Source organism: Balaenoptera physalus, assembly GCF_965194825.1.
Source record: "Balaenoptera physalus genome assembly, chromosome: 14".
NCBI classification, from domain to species: domain Eukaryota; kingdom Metazoa; phylum Chordata; class Mammalia; order Artiodactyla; family Balaenopteridae; genus Balaenoptera; species Balaenoptera physalus.
In genome coordinates, this window is record NC_138893.1 from 49040587 (window position 1) to 49063990 (window position 23404).

The following is a 23404-nucleotide window of genomic DNA, read 5'->3' on the forward strand; positions in this document are numbered from 1 at the left end:
GCCCACATTTACACCTCCCACCAACCTTCAATCATTTGAAAACGTACTTTACTCTTTTAAGAGAAAAAAAAAATTGCAAAATGCTAGATCTGCAGTCCTGGAGCTTGGGTATTTCCGGCATGCTGCTTCAATGGAAACGCGGCTGCTCCACATACACACACGCAGGAGCCCAGCTTTTTGCTGATTTGTTTTTTCTGGACATCGATGCAGAAGCATGAATTATTTGTGTGGGCTGGGTGAGGTATTAAATCTGCAGCCGACACAGGTTTGCAATGTTTTGCATGGTTGTCAGCTTAATCTTAGTCATAAAAAAATAAGTAGTGTGCTCGCCAGCGTGGCCTAATTTTTCAGCTGGGCTGTTTTCTCCCTGAGTTCCTAGCAGAGGGGAAGGCAGAGCTTGAGGGCTGGAAGGGAGAATGGCTCCTAGGGAGGCATGGAGGCCCATAACCGCTGGGTGCTGCTAGGAAGATGGGGCCAGGGGATGAAGGATGCTCTGGGAGGCAGAATGGCTAACAACATAGGTTTGGGGTTTGAGTCCCATATGACCTTGGGCAGATACCTTAGCCTCTCTCTAAGCTTCACTGTCCTCTCGGTGGGTAGAATAACAATACCTTTTCCTTATAAGGATTAAATGAGATGACCCAGGTGAAGCATCAAACAGTGCCTGGGATACAGTAGGTGCTCAAAATGTTAGCTGGCTGCCTCTAGAACTCTATCTGCTCCTCGTGCAGGAATGTTGATAGCTTAATAGAGACTTACTTGCCTTTACCCTGGGCCCAGAATCCAACCACCTCTGGCCAAGTCAGTCCCCCATTCTGAGCAAAGGTCCTTGCCCTGGGCTTGGAAGAGGGGACTTCTGAGATGGGGCAGCAGCCACTGTGGGCCCTGGGCAACCGCTGGTGTTCTGGGAAGGCCCAACTACAGGCCAGCAAAACCCCTTGAGGCCTTTGTTCTGCTGAGAGACATGCTGGCAGGACCGCCCTCCTACACAATGAGCACAATCAGCCTTCCTGCAATTCTCATCTACCGGTCCTCAAGTCGCCGAGAATTAGTTTAATCCATCCTCCATGACAGCCTTGTAAATCCCCGAGGCTGCTCACAGACCAAGAGGAGTTTCTCTTTTCCAGTATTTGTAGCCCCAACTTTCAACTATATTCTTAAGATAAGGTCCTGAAATCTTCCATTCATCCAGGTCACTCTCCCTTGGATTCACTCTAGCTTGTCAAAGCCCGAGTGTCATGTCCAGAAGTGAAGTGTCATGTGTGGAAATAAATACAGTATGTGGTTTAACCAGCAGATCACAGAAGGACTGTGAGCTTTCTTGTTTGGGATACTTCATTTCTATTAAAACTGTCATCAGATTGTCTATTCTTTGTAACCTCAGCATACTACCAACTTATACCACACTCCCTCTGTCAACAAAATCTCCCTCAGGCTTTCTCCCATGGACTGAGCTTAGACCTCTTCCCCACTAGCTTGTATGTACTCTAGATGATTTGGAGCTTAGACCAGAAATCTGCATTATCTGGCTAGGGTGTCAAGCAGTCTGGATATTTCTGAAACCTGACTCTGGCACCCATCATATTGGCACTCCCCCCTGACTTCACATCACTGACAAAACTGATAAACTTGCCATCGATGTTCTCATCCCAGGCTTTGATTAAACAGTGAATAGGACAGGGCCAGGCAGACAAGCTGACAGACTGACATCATCACTCTTTGGGTATGCTCATCCAACTGATTATAATCAACCCAACCATTCCATCACTAAGCCCCTCACCCTCCTGGATACTCTGTATAGACATTTCTCTGTCTTGCCAGCAGTGATGTCAGAAGACACTCTCAAAACATCTTGCTAACCCCCACCTATACAAGGTCTGCAGCACTTCCTTTATCTACCAAATAGAAATAGGTTAAGTGTTTCTAAAAAGGCAGTGAGGATGGTCCGGCAGGTTTGACTCTTGGTGAATGCATGCTGTCTCTCAGGCCTCACTGTTTTTCCTAAGAGAGTGTTCACAGCCTACTCGCTGAATAATCTAGCCCAGAGTTTTCCCTGTGAGTTGACACTAAGCTCACTAGTCTAGAGAGTGCAAGATGCTTTTTGCATCTTGAAATTTTTGAGTGCTTTCAGTCTGCCAACACCTCTCTCCCATTCCCTCAGAGATTACTGACAACAGCTTCCTGAATCTCATCTGCCAATTTGACTGGTATTCTGGGGTGCAATACATGTGGACCAGGAGATCTGAAATCATGGCTTCAATCCTCTTATCGATGCCCATATGACTCTTCCTAGTCTAATAACCATTTGTTTTGAGATGGAAGCACAATAGAAGTAGAGGAAATTTTTGCTGCCTCTCTGCCTCTGATTAACATTACTCTGTCCAAACAATGGGGCCTAGGTTTTCTTCTTCTTGTTCGAAACAGAACTATGAAAAAACAAAGTCCTTTTTGCTGATCATAGCCCTTTTTTGCAAGACTTAATTCTTCTTGAGTTTCAGCTTTTCTTGATCCTATTCCTTAAAGCGTCTGTTGGTATAACATACTTCTCTCTCCAGCTTTTGTTCAAATCCTTCAAAAATATTCTGAGTTATGTAAAGAATTACCTACATATCTCTACTGGTCCCCAGAGGTATTACACCTCTTTTTAGTTTTCAGGGGACTTTCTGCAATGATAGTATTAAGCGGTACCTTTAACTGAGTGCACACGATGATGCCAGGTCCTATGCTAAACTCTTTATATACTTTATTCCTTTCATTTCTATAACAACGCTATAAATAGGTATTATTTTTCCCATTTTACAGATGAAGAAACTGAAACTCAGATACTTAAATAACTAGTCCAAGATCACACAATGGACAAATAAAGGGCTGAGACAAAAACCCCAGGTCTTCCTGACGCCAGCTAAAGTGTAACCACAATATTTTTCCTTAAGAGCCTCCCATCCCTTTGAGTGGTCTTTCCTTCTGGGGTTTCAAAGGCCATGAAGACACATCTATTTTTTTTTTTTCCCTGAACTCTTAAAAGAATTGCTTCCTAGAAGCCACGGCAGGGCTTCCCAAAGGGTATTTGATGGAATTTTAATTTAAGAGAAGCTTCTAGAAGAGCAGATGTGGCAAAGGCTGGATGCAATACACTGCATCTCAGATTAAAGATTCATAAAATGTTGGCATTTCGAAGACTCTGAGGAGGACTATAGAGGGCAAAGGAACCAGGTTCATTTTGTGTAAGCCAGTCTCTTCCAACCTTAGCCACAGGAACCCCTTTTCACTTAATCCCCAACCGACCCCCCTAAAAGGCTGTGGGGACCCTCCCTCTGGGGACCACTGGTCAGGCAGTGCTCTGACAAGGCCCAGGGTTTTCCCTCCTGAACCCTGCTCTGCCCAAGCGCTTTCTCCCAAGGCCCTGTCACTCCCACTCCATCAGCTTCCTTGCCGGTCAGAGTCAGGTGCACAGCCAAGGCGCCTCGTCATTTCCTTCACCCCAAGACAGACGCTCTCAGGAGGCCTGTCAGACACTTATACGATGCTCACCTTCAGCTCTCAGCCCAATGCCGGGAAGCTGAAGTTCTTCTGAGTGACCAGGGCTTACCTTGGTGACAATTTTGTGATTTTTACCTGGAATTTTGTGTCATTCTTTCTTCTCACTGTGCAGGGCAAGCTGTAACAGCTCCTACAATATCACTTCTCTGACTTTTTTTACTATTCTTTTTTTAAAGTTGAAAGAGCCAAATAGTTCTATAAGGTTCATTACAACAGTCAGCAGTCTTCCCACTCCCCACTCCTCGGAGGCAACCACCGTCATCTCTGTTAGCTGATTCTTTTGGTATTTTCCTCAATACCTCTAATACACTTTCTTTCTACTTCCTGGTATTCCCTTTTCAGGCTTTATCTATTGACTTGCTGCTACAGAAGACGAGCTTTTAGCTCCCTTCCATTCCACCCTCCCACCTTCCCAAGATAACTATATTGTAAGTTTGCTCGGCTCAGTATTAAGTGTTTACATTATTATACTAATGCTATTTACAACTGAGTCATGTAGTATAATATGATTACTTTTCCTTTCTAGTGTGATTTAAAAATATATATATATTTTATCTTTGGCTGCATCGGGTCTTAGTTGCAGCACGCGGGATCTTTCATTGTGGCGTGCAGGTTTCTCTCTAGTTGTGGCGCGTGGGCTCCAGAGCACACGGGCTCAGTAGTTGCGGTGTGTGGGCTTAGTTGCCCTGTGGCATGTGGGATCCTAGTTCCCCAACCAGGGATCAAACCTGCATCCCCTGCATTGAAAGGCGGATTCTTAACCACTGGACCACCAGGGAAATCCCTAGTGTGATTTTCTATTTTCCTTGTATTTAATAACCGTATTGGTTTTCTATGTGTTTATTGCTAATTCAATCCTAAACTAACGACCAATGGCCTACAGATTCTCCCAAGACTTTCAAATAGAGCAAATATTTATCAATTTTATCTTCTTTTTAAAAACTTAATTAATTAATTTATTTTTGTCTGCGTTGGGTCTCTGTTGTTGCATGCGGGCTTTGTCTAGTTGTGGCAAGCGGGGGCTACTCTTTGTTGGGGTGTGTGGGCTTCTCATTGCGGTGGCTTCTCTTGTTGCGGAGCAAAGGCTCTAGGCATGTGGGCTTCAGTAGCTGCAGCACACGGGCTCAGTAGTAGTGGCTCGCGGGCTCTAGAGTGCAGGCTCAGTAGTTGTGGTGCACAGGCTTAGTTGCTCCGCAGCATGTGAGATCTTCCCAGACCAGGGCTCGAAACCGTGTCCCCTGCATTGGCAGGCGGATTCTCAACCACTGCACCACCAGGGAAGTCCCTCAATTTTATCTTTTTAAAGACACTTCTCTAGGGGCTTCCTTGGTGGTGCAGTGGTTGAGAATCTGCCTGCCAATGCAGAGGAGATGGGTTCGAGCCCTGGTCCGGGAAGGTCCCACATGCCGCGGAGCAACTAAGCCCGTGCGCCACAACTACTGAGCCTGCACTCTAGAGCCCACAAGCCACAACTACTGAGCCCACGTGCCACAACTACTGAAGGCCACGCGCCTAGAGCCCATGCTCCACAACAAGAGAAGCCACCACAATGAGAAGCCTGTGCACCGCAACAAAGAGTAGCCCCCACTCACCGCAACTAGAGAAAGCCCACACGCAGCAACGAAGACCCAACACAGCCATAAATAAATAAATAAATAAATAAATAAATAAATAAATAAATTTATTTATTTATTTTTAAAAAATGAGTAGCCCCCGCTCGCCGCAACTAGAGAAAGCCCGTTCGCAGTAATGAAGACCCAACACAGCCAAAAATAACTAAATTAAATAAATAAATAAAATATCATTAAAAAAAAAAAATACATTTCTCCAGAGGATCCTTCCAAAAGACTCTAGTCTGAACTGTCTGCCTTCCGTTCTTGCGGCACAAGTGTCGTCATGGGATCACCCCTTACCTTCACACTGGTGACTCCTCTCGCCTTTCTCATGTTGGATCCTATTTCCTGCTCCCCATATGTCTTCCTCACTCATTTCGATGGAGCATATCCTCTAGCAGATTTCACTTTTTTAGTATGCTTCTCTCTGACCTGCCACCCTCAGGGGTTTTCAGGCAAATTAAAACACCAGCTTTACTCTGTGCACTGGTATAGAGACTTCCAAGGCCTTCTTTCCAGTTATTTTTTCCTGTGAATTGGCAGGCAACTCCTCCACTTTTATCTTCTTTTACAGGCAGTACCCAGTGGTGAAGAGGTCTAGATCTGGATTCAAACAACCCAAGGTTTAAATTTTGGCTCTGAACTTTATTAATCTTGGCTCATTGACCCGAAATAAGTTATACAATCTATCTAAGCCTCCGTGTTCTCGTTTGTAAAATGGGGACAAAAATAGCCCACAACACAGGGCCTGGCACATGGCGATACCTAATAAAAACTGCTTGCTTGGGACTTCCCTGGCGGTCCAGTGGTTAAGACTCTGCGCTCCTACTGCAGGGGACACGGGTTCGATCCCTGGTCGGGAAGCTAAGATCCTGCATGCTGCGCGGCCAAGAAAACAAAAACAAACAAACAAAAAAACCTGCCTGCTTGGTCACAGAACCTGTCCAGCCCAGGATTCTTTTGGGAGCACTGAGGAGTGGTTTGCGGGATGGCTCAGAGGCACGCCTCAGTAATTCAGCAATTGATCTAAATCTTTCCATTTCTTTCTTTTTTACTACCTGTCTATGTAACACATCCTATATTTACACGTCCCACTGTTTAAGGGGACTTTTTACATATCCTAACACGCCTTCTCTTTCCAGTGTCAGGACAGACTCCTGATTTCTAGTGCTGCACAGTTTATAGTACAGGCCCCTGTTCACCCTACCCACACTTCACAGATTGACAGAACCGTATCCATGTTTCCTCTCCACCCTGGTCTCTACAGATTGAAAAGTCTCAATTTTAGCCTAAGGGTATTGGTCACATTCTATCAATGGCAGCAGGTGTGGAAAGGAGAGGAGCCCAACCACCGAGACTCCTTTTAGCCACAATCCCAGTCCTGTGACAGTGATGACGTCTGCACTGGCCACACCACTTGGGGCCTTTTCCTTGGGGACGCCCGGGAGCAGGAACCAGGGCACCCGGGTTGGCAACTATTCAGAAGTGAAGTGGGTTTGGCCTGCTGAGCCCAGCCCAACCTCTGGCTTCTGCCGCTAGCCTGGGAGATTATTCCTTTTGCTTTCAGATTGCTGACGAAAGCTCTGAACTTTCCAGAGAAAGAACCACTTGCAGGTTTCCCTTCAGGGCAGGACTGGGACAGGGTGCGGGTGTGGGTGAGGGCACCAGCTCACCTCCACAGTTACTGCTACCATCTGAATTTGGAAAAATTCTCTGATGAGGATGACACACGAAGTAAAAGGCCTTAAAAGGTTACTGGTAAACACCAACAACCAAATGATGAAACGCAGTATTTTCACTGTGAATAGTCCAAGGATGGAACGTGATGATAGAACAGTGGGACAGAGTGTGGGTGAAGAAGACAGAGTGAGGAAAACTTGTGTTAAGGTTGGTGGATTCCTTAATCAACTATTAACTCCTCTGGGCACCAGGGACCGCCCCCCGCAGCCTTGTGGTCTGACTCAGGTGGGAGACTAGGACCCCTGCTCTCCTGAATGAGCCTGCTCTAGCCAGAGCCCTTGGCTTTCTGGTTTCTGAGACACTGAGTCATTTCCTCTCTCCAGCTCTCACCTTTGAGCCTTCCTTTTCCCTTCCCTGGAGAAGTGACTCACTACTGAAGTGTTGGGTGACACTGAGGATCAAGGATGGGCGATAAAAATACTCCTGATTGTGCAACTTGAGGAAGAGGGATGCAGTTTGGATTGAGAATTCAATGTGCCGGCCATGAACTCTGAGGCTGGGGTGTTAACGATGGCCACTGCTTCACCTCTTTGGGAAAGTAGAGCAGAGAATGGAGTTCAAACAGAAATTCACCCAGGCAGGACTGCTGTGGAGTCCTTGTTCTGCCCTTTCAAATGTGTATTTCTGAGAAAGGCACATAAAGGCAGGCACTTAGCAAGACAAATGTGGATCACAGAGGCCTGGGCCCTTCCTCCCATCAGCCCTGTGGGGCCTGGCTGGGGCCCTGAGAGCAGGGCTGTTTCTTCTTGGGTTTTCTCTCCAGTGAAAACAACCGTACTTCCCCAGCGTGGGAGTGGTGAGGGGAGCCAACGTGACACACTCGGGCTCCGGGCAGGCCACTGCACTGACATGATAGAGCCCTTTGAGCAGGGTTACCCAAGACTGCCCTGCATGCAGGAAGTGATGGCAATAGCCCAGCTGTTTTCCCAAATGAAAACTCACCTTCCTTCACCCAATTCACTGGATGCAAACGAGATATTTTCTTCTTCTAATTAATCTTCATGGGTCTCATAGGCTGAGCAAAACAAAACACAATTTTCTCTAAAGGATGACTCTTTGGCCAGGTCACAAGCTATTCAAGATGGGAACAGAGGCAGCATGGTTACCCATCCAAAAGGCTAAACAGATGGGAGCAGAGACACTCATAAAATGGAGAGAAATATATGTGTGTTTTGTGTGCATGTTGGGGGAAGGGTGCAGCTGAAAATGTCACAACAGGAGAAATCATGCTACAAAACCTTAATTTTCCAGAAAATTAAGGCAACAAGCAAAAAAAAAAAAAATCCTTAAAAGCTGCTGGTGCAATTCCAGAAGACTGAGAAACTTAGCTCAGCGATGACGGTTAGTTTGCTTTTTAAAGGTGCCTCAACTACAAAGTGTCTCTCCCGCAGCCAGGAACCTTCCCCTCCAACACATGTGCACACACATGCATGGGCCCTGCCCCTCTTTGGGGGGATTATGTGACCCAGAGAGCTCCCTAAAGGTCCCCCAACCTCAATCAGTGACTCACTGGCAGAAGGAGGAGGAGGTCCTGGTACACTGATGCAGGTTCCCAGCATCAGAGTGAGTTTACAGAAGTGCAAACCTCCCCACGCAGTGCACCTGACCATGCACATCCCCCGGGTCACTGTGGGGAGGCTGGGAAGCAAAGGCCAGACTCCACAGAACAGTCCATGTCTAACCAGGCAACCTCAGACAGAGGATGCCAGTGACTTTTTCTCCCTCGACCCAGGTCCTTATAAATGTTGGCAGGCACAGTCCTTAAGCCGGGCTCCCCTCAGTGGCACGAAGGAGCTGCTTCCCAAACTCACGTGGGCAGGCCGTGGGAAGGGAGGCGCCAGCAAGCCGAAGGAGGCTTTTCTCAACTGATCATCTTGGGAAAAGCCAGATACAAATTTCACGGCTGGAATGCAGGGGTTGTGAAACGCTGGAAGGAGCCCCAAAGAGGGCTAAGGACTCCCCTTCCGGGAAGGCGGTGGGAGGAGGGTTGGCAGGGGGAGTGGGAGAGGAGCAGTTACCCAGAGGGCCCCGCCTTTCTGGGAAGCAGGAAGTGAGGCCTCAAGAAAAAAAGAAAGAAATCCCCTAGCCCTGAAGCGGTGGAGGGGCCAGATATATACGGTTGATTTTGTTTCTGAACATGAAGAAAACAAGGCTTTGTGTTAAAAAGTAATTCTGGTATAAATGAGACAATTATGACACATCTTGTTATCTCTGGGGTTTGGAAGCACTGAGCCTGGCGGCATGTCTTCCCTAGAGTTAAATACAAACAGTAAGCTTCTAACATGGGGCTTTAGCCTTGTCCTCGGTGCCAAGGGAGCAGTCTCTACTCATGCTCTGACTAGTTAGAGGAGGTCCACCTATGAGGGTGAGAGGCACAGTCTGGGGTGTCCCTCACGCGGTCCCTGAGAATGGAGTAAGGAGGGTCACACCATGTTAACGGCTGAGGGACTGCCCTAAGTGCCACCCTTTTCTCACCTTGGCCAAGTTACTTATTAGCCTCTCTGTACCTCACTCAGTTTCCTCATCTATAAAAGGGGGATCATAAGATTATCTACTTCACAGAGTGACTATGAGGATGGTATAAAGCACTTGGAACATTACCTGGCACTTGCACCTACCTGATCAGTGTTAGTCGCCATTAAGGTGGGAAAAGAGCAAGTGCCTGACTCCCTCAGGTAGGCCAGAGCCCAGCTGCTAATACCCAGGCTCCATCGGCTCTTCTGAACCTCTGCTCTACCTCCACAGCCTTCTCAAACCACGCTCAGGCCCATAAGACTATGCATCAGAGCCCCAGACCAGAAAGCCTGACTAAAGGAAATCGGACACGAAGACACAATAGGGCCCATGCCGGTCACTCCCCCACAGGGAGAGGAGCAAACACTAGTGCCAGCACATTTTGGGCCAGCTTTCTCAGTCACAATCCATGCGGTTTATCTGAAACCAGGTCAGGTCCCAGGGTGGGCAGCACAGATATTACAGTCGTGCGTGCTAATCTGAACTGAGGCCGCCGTCATCGATCCTGAGGTGACAGGGAGCTGGAGACTTGAGGGAGGGTTGGAAAATGTTCTTGGCAAAGGAGGAACCATTTCTCAACCAACTGCTAACAAATTGGTAACCAGCACTGACAGCCTTAGAGGAGACACTCCGATTCCCTTCAGACTGCAGATTCCAGCACCTTGGAGACACGACTGGGTCCTTGAGCTGCAGGGAGGGGAGATGACCCCAGATGGCTGCACCTCTGATCTATTCCCTTCCATCTCTCTGTAGCTCAGCCAACTCAGGTCAAAGAGTGGAGGCTGCAGCCTCTGCCCTGTGTCTACAGATTGCCCTTGGACCAGATCCGATGTCCCACTGCCCAGTAGGCTGAGTCTGGGCTGGATGTCTGCATCCAGGAACTCTGTGCGCCTTACAATGTCTCGGGGTGCAGCAGCTGGAAGTACGCCCTAGACTGGGAGTGAGATCTCAGACTTGTCCCAGATGTACAGTAGGGGCAAGTGGGCTGCCTCCACAGGAGCCCATGCCCTTCTGCCCAGAAACCCAGACCTTTGGAGGTGGAAGGGCCACCTGGACTGACTATCACAAGTTATGGGGCAATCTGCTTGAGCCTTTAAGCCTTCAATTACCTCCCGACCTCCCATCAGTGCCAACGGGGCCCAGAGGAAGAGGCCAAGCTCAGGGCATGCGAAGGAGTATGGCCCTGGGACAGGGTCCAGACTCACAGGTGGAGAGTTTCCAGATGCCCCACGACTCAGCCTGGCCATCTGCTCCTGCCAGGGGAAGATGGTGCCTTAAGCCAGCTCCTTCAAGGCGGCTGGCTGCAGAAATCCACTGGCTGGAGTTGAAAGCTGCTTGGAGGTGGCAGTGGAGGCTTCTCCAGGCTCTTGCAAAAGAGCTCTACTCTCATGACTTCTGGATGGCAGATTCTTCAGGTGGGCCACCTTGGGCAGCCAGAGTAACTCTCCCTACTCCACAATCTGCTCCCAGGTTGCAGCCTCGACTTTAACCAGCCAGGCCTCCCCTGTTCCATCCCTGTCAGCTTCTTCACCTGCTTGTTAAAATTCCAGGGCACCTTCAATGCCCATCTCATGTCCTTCCTCCTCCAAGAAGCCCTCCCTAACTACTCCAGATCATGCTGACTTGACCCTTCTGTAGCACATGAGATCATTACCATTTCTGGGGATTGTGGATGAGCAACTGGAGCTAGAATTCAAAGGAACTATTTCCAACAAATTACATCCACAGCCAGAATCATGCCAATTAATTGACTGTTTCAGTTCATGTGCCCCCAAAAGAGCCTACACCCCTGATAGCCCTCTGGGTCCTGAGCCTGCCACACAGCAAGTGTGTAATAAAGACTTCTTAGAAGAAGGACGGATCACCCTGGTCTTGCAGGAGTGGTCCGCCTCCCTGTTAGCCCAGGGCACAGCAACTTCCTCTCTGGCAGGCAGGGTTCCTGCTCTGGGCTGCCAGCTCCCAGGTATCCCCTGCCAGCAGCTATTCCCTAGAGCTGCCCTGGGACTAAGGGCAGAGCGTGGTGCCCAGCTCCAGCTCTGCCCACCATTCGCCCCCATCAGAGGAAGAGAGGTCAGCAGGAAGTGGATCTGACCTCTGGGGTGGTCACAGTCTCTCCTAAGAGCTATAGGGGCTCTTGGACAGACAGCAGAGGCCTGCAGAGGACTTCCCTTCCCTGGGCCCCATGGAAGGGAGGCAGGAAGAAGGGCCTCAGCAGCAGGCGTCCAGTCCGGGGCTGGCCAGACAGAGAGGCCCCGGGGGTTGCAGCTATCAGCCGGAGACCAGGCTCCAGGAAGGAAGGAAGGGCAACTCTGGCCGAAGCCGAGATAAGGAGGGGAATCGTGCTCAGCACAATGGGCTCCCACAAGGCTGGGAGGCCCCAAGTCAGATTTTGCCCCAACTTGGCCTCCCATCTGCTCACACAGCCCATGTAAATATTTACTGTTGTTTATATTTCTGGTCTGCTGCGTCCCCTCTGAGGCCCTTACAACCCACAGATCTGTGTGTCCCAGAGACCCTGAGTCCATCCAGCAAGGCCTCTGGGCATTGTTCTCTCTCATGCAAGCCACAGGGACAGGCCCTGAAGGACAAAACTGCCCCCTTGTCCCAGTCCCGGGACACTGCTGTCAGGAAGCTAGACTAACCCCTCTGTGGGCAGGGCACTTACGGGGCCCGGTCGTGGGTGAGGCCGTTCTGCCGCTGGGGGTTGATTGGCGGAAGGACGGGTTTGCTGTTGATCTCAAGTCCTCTCCTCAAGGTCTCCCGGATCTGCTCCGTGTCTGCAATGACACCATTAAGTTACCTGATGGCCCTCTGGGGCCCCAGCATCCCCATCCCTGTCCTTGGACCCTGGCTCTGCTGATGTGCTGGGGAAAGGCCCCCACAAAGGCTGGTCCTGAGGCCACTCTAGGCATCAGCTGTGCGATCTGAGTGCAGCATGAGGACACAGGGCAGACGAGGCATCGTGTGCTCTGGAAACTTCTGGTCTGAAGAGCACCATTCGTGTCGAAGACAAGGAATGGCCTCTGGACTGCAGAAGGGCACTCTCCAAGGCAGGGCTCTCCTCCACTGTCCTTTCCCATCCTGTGTCACAGGCCCTAGGCTTACGCCTAACATGGCTCCAGACAGTGACTCACAAGACAGCCACTGCCCAAGACCACCCAGGGATTCTACCCACTTAACAGATGCCAGTAAGGGCTGCGAGTGCTCTGCCATGAATGAGCAGGCGTCCCTTACACACGTTCCTGGGTTCTGGGTGGTCAGCTGGTATCTGACCCTGCCACCCCTTCCCCTTGGGCCGGGTCAGTGGGATACTGAGTCATCTCCCCACCTTGGTACTATCCCAGGGAACCCTGCCTCTCCACGGGTCTGCCAAGGGCCAGGAGGTGACAAAGGAGTCCCCTGGTTGAATTATTCCTTTGCAAGGTGCTTTTCTGGTCTTTGGGGTGAAGCTTACTAGTCTGGTCCCCTATATTGAGATTTTCGTCTAAGATTTACTTCTGCAAACTGCAAACACACACAAAAAAGCAAATTAACGCTTGTTGGTTAAAGGGTGGGCTTAGAGGATGGAGGTGATTATTAACTTTTCTAGTGTTTGACTTGTTATAGTGGCATGGATCTTACTTTTACAATTTTTTCAAAAATAGCCAATGATGGTTGAAATTTTGGACAAAACTGTGAATCCCTCCTTAAATTAGCTCTTTTGTCAAAAGCAACTGAATAATTCTAATAACTGTACACTCTCTCAGAATCTCCCCAGGCCTTGACACATCATTAGAATAAGCAGGAAGGAAAGAAAGGGGTCAGATATTTGCACTAGGGGTTTAAGTTGTTTTTTATGGAAAGAAAACCTTTTATAATTGCGGTCACATGCGCTGGTATTTTATTCAGGACTCTAGGTATCTTACTCTTCAAAAGGTAAGAAAAGGTGGAAGAATTGAAAAAGGAAGTAGAAAAAGCAGCAGTAATCACATCTGTGTAAACGGCTGCTTTTCTTTTGGAGTTAGTTAGGGATGCCCTTTCTTAAAAACCACAACTGTTTCGCTAACCAAGACCAGCATGGTGAGCTTCCAACAGGGGAGCCATATCCTCCTTCCCCAAGGCCCCCCGACAAAATGCAGCAGGTAAGGGTGCCCTGCCTATGTCCGTTACATTATATCTGCAAGAGAGTGGGGTGGGGAAGTTTGCAAACTGGCCTCACACTCAGGCCTCTCTTGTCTGAGGCCTGGGAGGGCCCAAGGCCAGAGTGATCCTCAGGTCTGGCACGGCTTTCAGGCTAGAGCTGGGCCCTGTGTCAATTCTGTGGGTGGCCGATGCTTGTTCTCTTGCACTTGGGTGGACTATGGCTGTTTCCTGTAACTGTTCTAGGGCTTCCACTCACCTCCCTGACCTCAGATAGCAAGGGGCAAATCTAAAACACAATGGTCACTGCTGGAAGTGCAATCTGAAATACACACAGGAAACACAGGAGAAACGGGTCAGTAAAGCTCCCTTCATTCCACCCTGCTGAAGACCTCACTTGCTGTTTAAATCCTGCCAGGAAATACTGAAACCCGGCCTGGGGAAAGGGAAGGCGACGGCTCCCACCTTTGCCAGAGAGCCGCCGGGGCTGAGTGCCGATGCAAATGCTCCGGCTGTCCTCGTCGTCCTCGGGGGGCCGGCTCAGGTCATCCCAGGCACACTTGGCGCTGACACCGCTCAGGTTGGACCCGTCCGTCTCAATGCCTTTGTCAACTCTCTCCTGCTTGGAAAGAGTCAAAGAGCCGGAGTTCCTTCAGCGAACCGGTGGCCCAAGGTCACCACCACCTTTCCCATGTTTACTGAGCCCTGGTAAGAGCTGAGCACGGGACAGGTGCCAGAAGAGCAGGGTCTCTGACCTTATTCTGCCCTGGTTACTAACGCGTGGCGGTCTCCGCCAGCCACGGGTCTCCTCCAAGGGAACCAGGAATTAGGGGAGCCGGGAAGAATGAAAATCCCAAGGGAAGCGTCTCCTCTCCCATCAGCCATCCAGTAAAGTGACTGTCATTACCCGCTTCAGAGCTCCGACTCTGCCCACCCTGTGCTGGCCCGTGGAGCTGATGTGGCAGAGCCAGGAACCACCCTCCTGAGGAAAGGCACAGTCCTTCCTCTCCTCACTGATCACCCCGTCGCTGCTCCAGAGGCCAGGGTGGAAGCCGGCCACAGGCGGGAGAGGCGGGGACTCAGCCCAATTTCTCCGACTCCATACCTGCAGTTTTCTCTTCCAACAGCAGAGGGTGTGGTCACACAGGGAAGAGTCCCCAGAGAGCAGAAGGGCCGGACTTCCCCTTGCTGCATTGCTGACTTGTTTGGCCAAGAATTCTGGATGGAGATTCTTTTCCATTTCTGAGACTGAAACGGGGCCCTGGAGGGCAGTGACCATCTTTAGACCCCACCAGAGGCCCTGCCTTCGCACAGGCCTTGACACTTCTGAGTCCAAACACTCTCCAAATGGCCTCGAGGAAGAGCTAAACACAAACACCTGGGATTTCTGGTAAAACAAATTGTGATGTTGGGCTTTGGATGAAAGGTCATCTGGGAGGCTCCCGCAACCTTGCTCATAAACAGTCATGTAGGCCAAACAGAGCTCCTGAGTCAGTACTTCAGTAAGAGTCTGCTCCTCCCTGTCTGGGGGACCTTCTCCCCATGGCGCCACAGGCTCCAAACAGGCCTGCTGCTCGGCCAGGGAGCCCATCCAGGGAAGCACAAGGTAAGCTTACAGAGGGTCCTTATTTCTTGAGACCAGTCAGCAGGTGGCCCTGGCCCGATGCCTCCTTCCCATCAATCCCATTCTCCTCCTCTCCAGTGCTAGCAGCAGCCTAGGCAAAGCTGGGGATTCTGAGCAGAGGCGTGGGAGGCTGATGACAGGGAGTGGCTCTCTGTGCTCTAACCAGGGGCGTGTGAGCCCTAGTTTGCTTGGGGTGGAGTCTACGCTTTTCCCGCTCCACTGGCCACCCTGAGGCGCCTCACCTAAGCAAGGAGCTCAGGACACCTCTTGGCTCAACAAGCTCAGCCCACTTACTTTATGAGTAAACAAGAAAGGGTGAAGACGCAGAGGAGTTCAGAGACTTGTCCACGCACATAGCTGGCTAATGGTAGAGCTTGGAGCAAAGGACCAGGAGCAGCTCTAAAACAAACGGTCTGCAAGCAGGCCCCAGAGACACAAGCGAGCACATAGGAGCTCCCAGTGGGTGCACAGAGCCCCCAGGAAAGGAAGCTGGACTTTCTCACCAAGGTGCCCCTGCTTGCTTTTTTTTTTTTAAATATAATCCTTCTCTTTATAAATTTATTTATTTTTGGCTGTGTTGGGTCATCGTTGATGCGTGCAGGCTTTCTCTAGATGCGGCGAGCGGGGGCTACTCTTCGTTGCGGTGCGCAGGCTTCTCATTGCGGTGGCTTCTCTTGTTGTGGAGCACGGGCTCTAGGTGCGTGGGCTTCAGTAGCTGTGGGTCATGGGCTCCAGAGCGCAGGCTCAGTAGTTGTGGCGCACGGGCTTAGCTGCTCCGCGGCATGTGGGATCTTCCCGGACCAGGGCTCGAACCTGTGTCCCCTGCATTGGCAGGTGGATTCTTAACCACTGAGCCATCAGGGAAGCACCCCCCTGCTTGCTTTTAAAGAACACTAGGTGCTCTGGGTCCTGCTGGCTGGCCTCAGGGGCGCCTGAAGACTAGGGAGGAGAACTGTTCTCAGCATGCAGAGAAAGGATAGGCTGCTTACCCTAGTAGCTTAAAGGATCAGGTGCTTTCTTAGCACTTGGCACCTAGGACAAGGGCTAAACAACAGCCCATGGTGCCCTGTGCTGGATCCCAGTGTGGCTGCAGAACAAGGGCTTAGGGAAACATAGCCTTTGTGGTTCCTGGTTCTTGCATAAGCAGAAGCTACAAAGAAACCAAGTTTAAAGTAGAGACAACAGAGGATATCCTGGCAGCAACTGGAAAGCTGCAGTGTTCAAGGCACTAGGAAAACAGAGGAGCATCATCTGTGAATGAGTAGGCCTTCTGCCCAAGAACTCCCAGGTCTGCAGTAAACAGCCCAGGGACTGCTGGCTACATGTCCGCCTGCTACCTCTCCCGGCCACCTCCCACCCTTCCTAAAGGACATATAACTCCTGGCAGCAGCCTGTGGCCTACCAGATTTTTACAGAGGCATAAAATATTCAGAGATGGCAATGGCCCGCAATGGGAAGGGGCAAAGGAGAAGGAGGCAGGCACGTGCCAGGCACATTATTAGCTGTCTGCGGTTCCTGCTTCAGGAGCTGCCAATAGGAAAGGAAGTTATGCTCTATGTGGCTTTCAAAATTCACCTTCATACAAACAGAGTGCTGCTTCTAAAAAACCCAAAGACAACACTGACACTCTGTACAGGTGGGCCACAGCGAGTGAGAACTGCAGGCCTGTGTGTATAGAGACTTCCTTTTATATATGAAGGGAACCTGCCAACCTAGCCAGGGGAGGAGCCCAGTGTCTGACTACCCAAGATGAAAAACGTATCTAAAAGGGGGATGGGATCATTAGACCAATCAGCGCTCCCCCCTGCAGTTGGGCTGTGGGGTCACTATCACTTGTTCTGCTGTCTGTTACAGGGTGGCGGTGGCAATGGGGTGGCTTCCTGAAAGAAACTCTGTGTTCTTCTAAGAAGGGGAACATGGCAGGATGAGTACTGGGCAAGAAATATCCACTATACTGATTTTCTTTCCTTGCTAGTGATCCGATTTTTTGGTCAGGTTTATTGATGTATAATTTGTATTCAATAAAATCAATCCTTTCAAAATGCAAAAAAACATACGTCTAAGACAAGTTTTCCTGGCCTGAAATCTCTGCTCCCTTATGTGCTCTGCAGAATTCAGAGGACAAATTCCAAATCATGCCATATTTCTACTCACTCACAAATAAAGCTCCTCCGTTTTCCCAGGATGAAAGCCAGTGTTATTTGGAAGAAGCCTAGGCACAGTGTGCTAGAAAGGTTTTCCTCACTCAAGACATACTTGCAGGTGTGGATCGATCTCAAATATGGTCTCTCCCCTCCTCATGTCAGTTATCAGCCAGGGGCCGCCAGCGCTGTGGACAAGGAAAGGGGACAGGATGGTAACTGAGGGTCTGGGGCTGATGGGCTGGGTCTACAGCCTGCCCTGTTTGCTGCCCCCGGCCCAGAACACAGGGGATTGGTTAGTGGCCAGAGACAGTCAGGGAGAGTGATCAGGAAGCCCCAGTCTGAAAACCCAGAGCCTGAAAACCCAGAGCCTGAGCAGCAATGTAAGGGGGCGCCCACATGTGGAGGGAAGGAGGGGTTCCCAAGCCCAGGCCCGGGGACCCCGCCCCCATCTCATAGTGCAGGGGTGTACTCACATGGGTACCGTCCGCAGCAGCTCCAGGATGCCCTGCCCATTCCACTGCTGGGCTGCGTGGAGCTCCTCGGTGCAGACGCCAACAATCTGAGACCCCGGGACAAAGATGCCATTGTGTGTTAATGGCCATTCCTCCAACCCACCCGGAAGGTCAGCTACCCAGGCTCTCTTAGTATCACCCAAGTTGGGGGACCACAAGCAGGATCTGTGCTCAGGGGCTGATGTGTCCAAAGTGGGATGGTTCCTTTAGAAGGGAACAGTGTCCTGGCTAGCAGACAGATGGGTCCACACACAGGACACTGAGGTCTGACCCTTGCCCTGCTGTGATGGCTCAGGGGTCTGGGTGACACAAAGCCTAGCCCTAGACTACAGAAGAGAAAATCAGGGCCCTGCCAACTCAGGATGGGTCCCCAGCCCATGTCTCTGGAAGCAGGGGAGGTGCAGGGAGATGCTCCTGCCCAGTCTAGGATCATGGGGATTGTAAACAGAGGAGATTTTGAGACCCTTCAAGCTTAGAACGATGACCAAAGGGCACCAGCAGCTCGCAGAGAAGCTCCCTTCCTTATCAGGGGCTGAGCCTTAGAGTAAATCTCAAAGGAAACAACTGAACTTTCGCACAGACCCCACCATGATCACAAGCAGCCCGGGTGCAGCTGGGGTAGGTGCACGTCCCTTCCGGGTAAGGGAAAGTCCAGTCCAAAGCTGCCTGCCGGGAGGTCCTGTGCCTGTGGCTGTCTGGGTCTTACGAGTTCACAGAAATACCCTCCCTGCTATCCACTCAGTACAGCCATCCTTTCCTACCCAAATGGCCCCTGCCCCTGCCCCCTTACCCCATCTCAGCAGGTTAAATCAGGCCATCCGAATCTACCCGACAAACCATCAGAGGGACTAGAAAGTGGAAGAAGACCACAGGAAATCTCCGTTCCCTCACTGCCCCACCCAAGCCCTCCTGTCCTACCAGGAAAGGCTCAAGGCCAAGTCCAAGCTGCGCCTCACCTGGAGGAAGGTAACCACCCCAAAGGGTGTCTGCACGGGTTGCATCTGCGGGTCCTCTGTCAGCAACATGTGCTGAATTCTCGACTCACTGTTATCCAAAGGGCTATGCCAAGACACGTGGTCCCCGCTGCAGAAGGTGTTCTCTGTGGACAGACGTGAGGGTCCTCAGCGACCGAGGCCCTGCAGCCAGGCCTGGAGCCCGACCCGGGGTCTCAGAAGCCCAGGCTGGGAGGCTCCCCAGCCTTCCAAGGTGGCCCCTGTGAAGGAGGGGACGCATTCACTTGGATGGGAGCAAAGAGTATGGCTACTGCCCCTAACCCAAACACGTTCCTGCTCGCCAATTCTGCCAGCCTTCGGTGGAAGATGACGGGCTGCCAGTGTGGCTGCCTGCTTGGCCCGGCAAGTCCAAAGACTTCTGGCGTCTTTGCTCCCCCAGCACCTTCACTTATTCGGGCGGCGGGGGACAGCCACAATCGGGTCTGCCAAGAAAGAATAAAGTGCTTTACTGTGGGACCATCCTGGCCAGGAGTCCACAGGGAGGCTGGAGGGCAATAAAACCCTTCACCTTGGAAAAACATACCAGGATTTCTGTGCGGCTGAAATAGTGTTCAAATAGGAACTCCCTGCCTTGGAGGGCTTTTGAGATCTGTCACCAGTTTCTCACAGGTAGACAGATTCAGGGAATAGTTCCTCATTAGATGGAGGTCTGACTTTGCCTCACACACCTCGGCCGAGATGTGCAGCCCGGAGGGGCAGCTGTTCCCATGAGGACACAGGCATTGGGCCCAGGCTGCCCAAGAGAAACGTGCAAATACGGCCACCCTGTAGTCTCACTGTTGCCCTTCACACAGGCCCGCTGCTTTAAAGAAAGATGTTTAAGGTACCACAGCCACAAGGGAAAAACACCCAGATGCTATGACGTCTCCCAAACACCGGACTCTCGCCTTGGGTGTCCTTCCACAGGTACTCTGCATTTACTAGCCTATAAGCATCTATAGGTCCTCTCCATTTTTTTTCCTTCACACCATTTTGCACATTTCATTTAAAATTATGTATCTTGGAGATCATTTCATATCAACACATAAAGAGTTACCTCATTCCTTTTTTGCCCCAGTTTTATTGAGGGGAAATTATTATTTATAATTGACATACAACACTGTATTTGTTTAAGGTGTACAACATAATGATTTGATATATGTATATATTGTTATATTATTACCACAATAAGCCCATCACCTCACATAGTTACAAATTTTTTTTCTTGTGATGAGAACTTTTAGGATCTACTCTCTTAGCAACTTTCAAATATACAACACAGTGCTGTTGACCATAGGCCACCATGCTGTATAATTACCTCCCCAGAACTTATAACTGGAAGTTTGTACCTCTTAACCCCCTTTACCCATTTCATCTACCCCTCCCCCACCTCCTCTCCCCTCTGGCAACCACCAGTCTGTTCTCTGTACCTATGAGCTTGGTTTTTGTTTTGTTTTCTTTTGTTCGTTTGTTTTATATATTTTTTAGATTCTACATATAAGTGATATCATATGGTATTGTCTATCTTTGTCTGACTTATTGCACTTAGCATAACATCCTCAAGGCCCATCCATGTTCCAAGTGGCAAGATTCCATTCTCTTTTATGGCTGAGTAGTATTCCATTGTGTATATATACCACTTTCTTTATCCATTCATCCATCAATGGACACTTAGATTGTCTCCATATCTTGGCTACTGTAAACAACACTGCGGTGAACATGAGGGTGTGTGTATCTTTTCAAATTAATGTTTTTGTTTTCCTCAGATACACCCAGAAGTGGAATTGCTGGATGAGATAGTAGTTTCTGTATTTCATTCTTTGAGGAACCTCCATACTATTTTCCAAGTGTCTGTACCAAGTTACATTCCCACCAACAGTACATAAGTGTTCCCTTTTTCCACGCTCCCACCAACACTTGTTATCTTTTGTCTTTTTGATGACAGCTGTTCTAACAGGTGTGAGGTGATATCTCACTGTAGTTTTTACTTACATTTCCCTGATTAGTGATGTTGAGCACATCTTCATGTAACTGTTGGCCATTTGTATGTCTTCTTTGAAAAAAGATCTATTCAGTTCCTCTGCTCATTTTAAAATCAGATAGTTTGTTTTGGCTACTGAGTTGTATTAGTTTTAATTTTTTTGTATGAGTTATTTTTATATATTTGACATTAATCCTTTATCAGCTGTATGATTTGCAAATATTTTCTCCCATTCAATAGGTTGTCTTTTCATTTTGTCAATGGTTTCCTCTTCTGTGCAGAAGCTCTTAGTTTAATGTAGTCTCACTTATTTATTTTTGCTTTTGATGTCTTTGCTTTTGGGGTCAAATCAAAAAAAAAAATCACTGCCAAGACCAATGTGAAGGAGCTTACCCCCTATGTTTTCTCCTAGGAGTTTTATGGTTTCAGGTCTTATGTTCAAGTCTTTACACCATTTTGAGTAGAGTTCTGTGTACAGTGTAAGATAGGGGTCCAGTTTCAATTTTTTGGATGTGGCTGTCCAGTTCTTCCAACACCATTTATTGAAGAGACTATCCTTTCCCCCATTGTATATTCTTGGCTCCTTAGTTGTAAATTAATTGACCACATATGTGTGGGTTTATTTCTGGGTTCTTTACTCTGTTCCATGGATCTATATGTCTGTTTTTATTTATTTTATTTTACTTTTTAAATAAATTTATTTATTTATTTATTTATTATTTATTTATGGCTGCATTGGGTCTTCATTGCTGCGCTCAGGCTTTCTCTAGTTGTGGCGAGCGGGGGCTACTCTTCGTTGCAGTTCGCAGCCTTCTCATTGTGGTGGCTTCTCTTGTTGCGGAGCATGGGCTCTAGGCATGTGGGCTTCAGTAGTTGTGGCATGAGGGCTCAGTAGTTGTGGCTCGCGGCCTCTAGGGCACAGGCTCAGTAGTTGTGGTGCACGGGCTTAGTTGCTCCGCGGCATGTGAGATCTCCCCAGACCAGGGCTCGAACCCGTGTTCCCTGCATTGACGGGCAAATTCTTAACCACTGCACCACCAGGGAAGTCCTATATGTCTGCTTTTAATGTCAATACTATACTGTTTTGGTTATTATAGTTTTGTATACTATAACTACCTCAATCTTTTTTTTTAATAATCATGAAGTAAGTTTGTATTTTTCATCCTGAAATTGTCCACTACACTTCATCCTTTATATAGCTGTATAGTAGTTCATTGACGCCTGTTACTTATTTTATTTATTTATTTATTTATTTGGCTGCATTGGGTGTTAGTTGCAGCACATGGGATCTTCATTGTGGCATGCGGGGTCTTTCGTTGTGGCATGCAGGCTCTTCGTTGCAGTGCACAGGCTCTCTAGCTGCGGCACACACGGACTCTCTAGTTGTGGCGCATGGGCTCAGTAGTTGCAGCACATGGGCTTAGTTGTCCTGCAACAAGTGGGATCTTAGTTCCCCGACCAGGGATTGAACCCATGTCCCCTGCATTGGAAGGTGGATTCTTAACCACTGGACCACCAGGGAGGTCCCTGGTCTATTACTTATGATCTGGGAATTTCAACTGTTGAGATCTCTTCACTTTTTATCAATATTTAAAGTAACGTACAGCTCCAGGCAGAGCCAATCATAAACCCCCAAATTTCCCAATTTCTGCTTGGCCCACTCCTCCCAGATTTTCTCTCCTTTTACAGAAGTGTGTGTCTACAAGCAGCATGCATGATCTGCAAGTAAGAAAACAACACAACAAGTAAAAAGACTGAATTAGTAATTAAAAGCTTCCCCCACAATAAAAAGTCTAGGCCCAATGGCTTCACTGTAAATTCTACCAAACATTTAGAGAAGAATTAATACCAACTCTTCATAAACTTTTGCAAAAATTAAAAGAATAGCTAACACTTCCCAATTCATTCTATGAAGCCCTGATACCAAAACCAGACAAAGGCACTGCAAGAAAAGAAAGCCATGGATCAATATCACTTATGCATAGACACAAAAATCTTCAACAAAAATACCAGCAGACTGAATACAGCCACATATAAAAAGGGTTATACACAATGACCAAGTGAGATTTATCCCAGAAATGCAAGTTTGGTTTAACATAAGAAAATCAATGTTATATACTATATCAATAGAATAGAGTTTTTTTTTAAAAATCACATGATCATCTCGATAGACAGAAAAAGCATTTACCAAAATCCAATACTTTTTTTTTTAAATGAATTTATTTAGTTAGTTAGTTAGTTTTGGCTGCGTTGGGTCTTCGTTCCTGTGTGGGGCTTTCTCTCTAGTTGCAGCGAGCGGGGGCTACTCTTCATTGCGGTGCGTGGGCTTCTCATTGAGGTGGCTTCTCTTTGTTGTGGAGCAAGGGCTCTAGGTGCACAGGCTTCAGTAGTTGTGGCGTGCAGGCTCAGTAGTTGTGGCTCGTGGGCTCTAGAGCGCAGGCTCAGTAGTTGTGGCGCACGGGCTTACTTGCTCCGCGGCATGTGGGATCCTCCTGGACCAGGGCTCGAACCCGTGTCCCCTGCATTGGCAGGTGGATTCTTAACCACTGCGCCACCAGGGAAGTCCCAAAATCTGAAACACTCAAACTAGGAATAGATGGGAACTTCCTCAACCTGTTAAAGCGT

At 49.0% G+C, this 23404-nt stretch overlaps 1 protein-coding gene across 4 annotated transcripts in view; it reads right to left on the reverse strand.

Moving 5' to 3' along the window:
* SUFU (SUFU negative regulator of hedgehog signaling) overlaps nucleotides 1-23404 on the reverse strand; it is a 109798-nt gene that overhangs the window by 18764 nt on the left and 67630 nt on the right. For 2 of the 4 annotated variants that reach the window (XR_014253484.1, XM_082425273.1), the window contains exons 4-8: nucleotides 18763-18905; nucleotides 17768-17853; nucleotides 17407-17479; nucleotides 13992-14148; nucleotides 12073-12184 (exon numbers count right to left, since the gene is read on the reverse strand). Coding sequence is in view for 3 of the 4 variants with exons in the window: in XM_082425273.1 (XP_082281399.1) it covers nucleotides 12073-12184; nucleotides 13992-14148; nucleotides 17407-17479; nucleotides 17768-17853; nucleotides 18763-18905 (571 nt within the window). In the remaining variant the exon portion in view is untranslated. Of the gene's footprint in view, nucleotides 1-12072; nucleotides 12185-13991; nucleotides 14149-14631; nucleotides 15894-17406; nucleotides 17480-17767; nucleotides 17854-18762; nucleotides 18906-23404 lie in introns of those variants that run through there. The other 2 variants (XM_082425274.1, XM_082425275.1) reach the window with 2 other exon arrangements.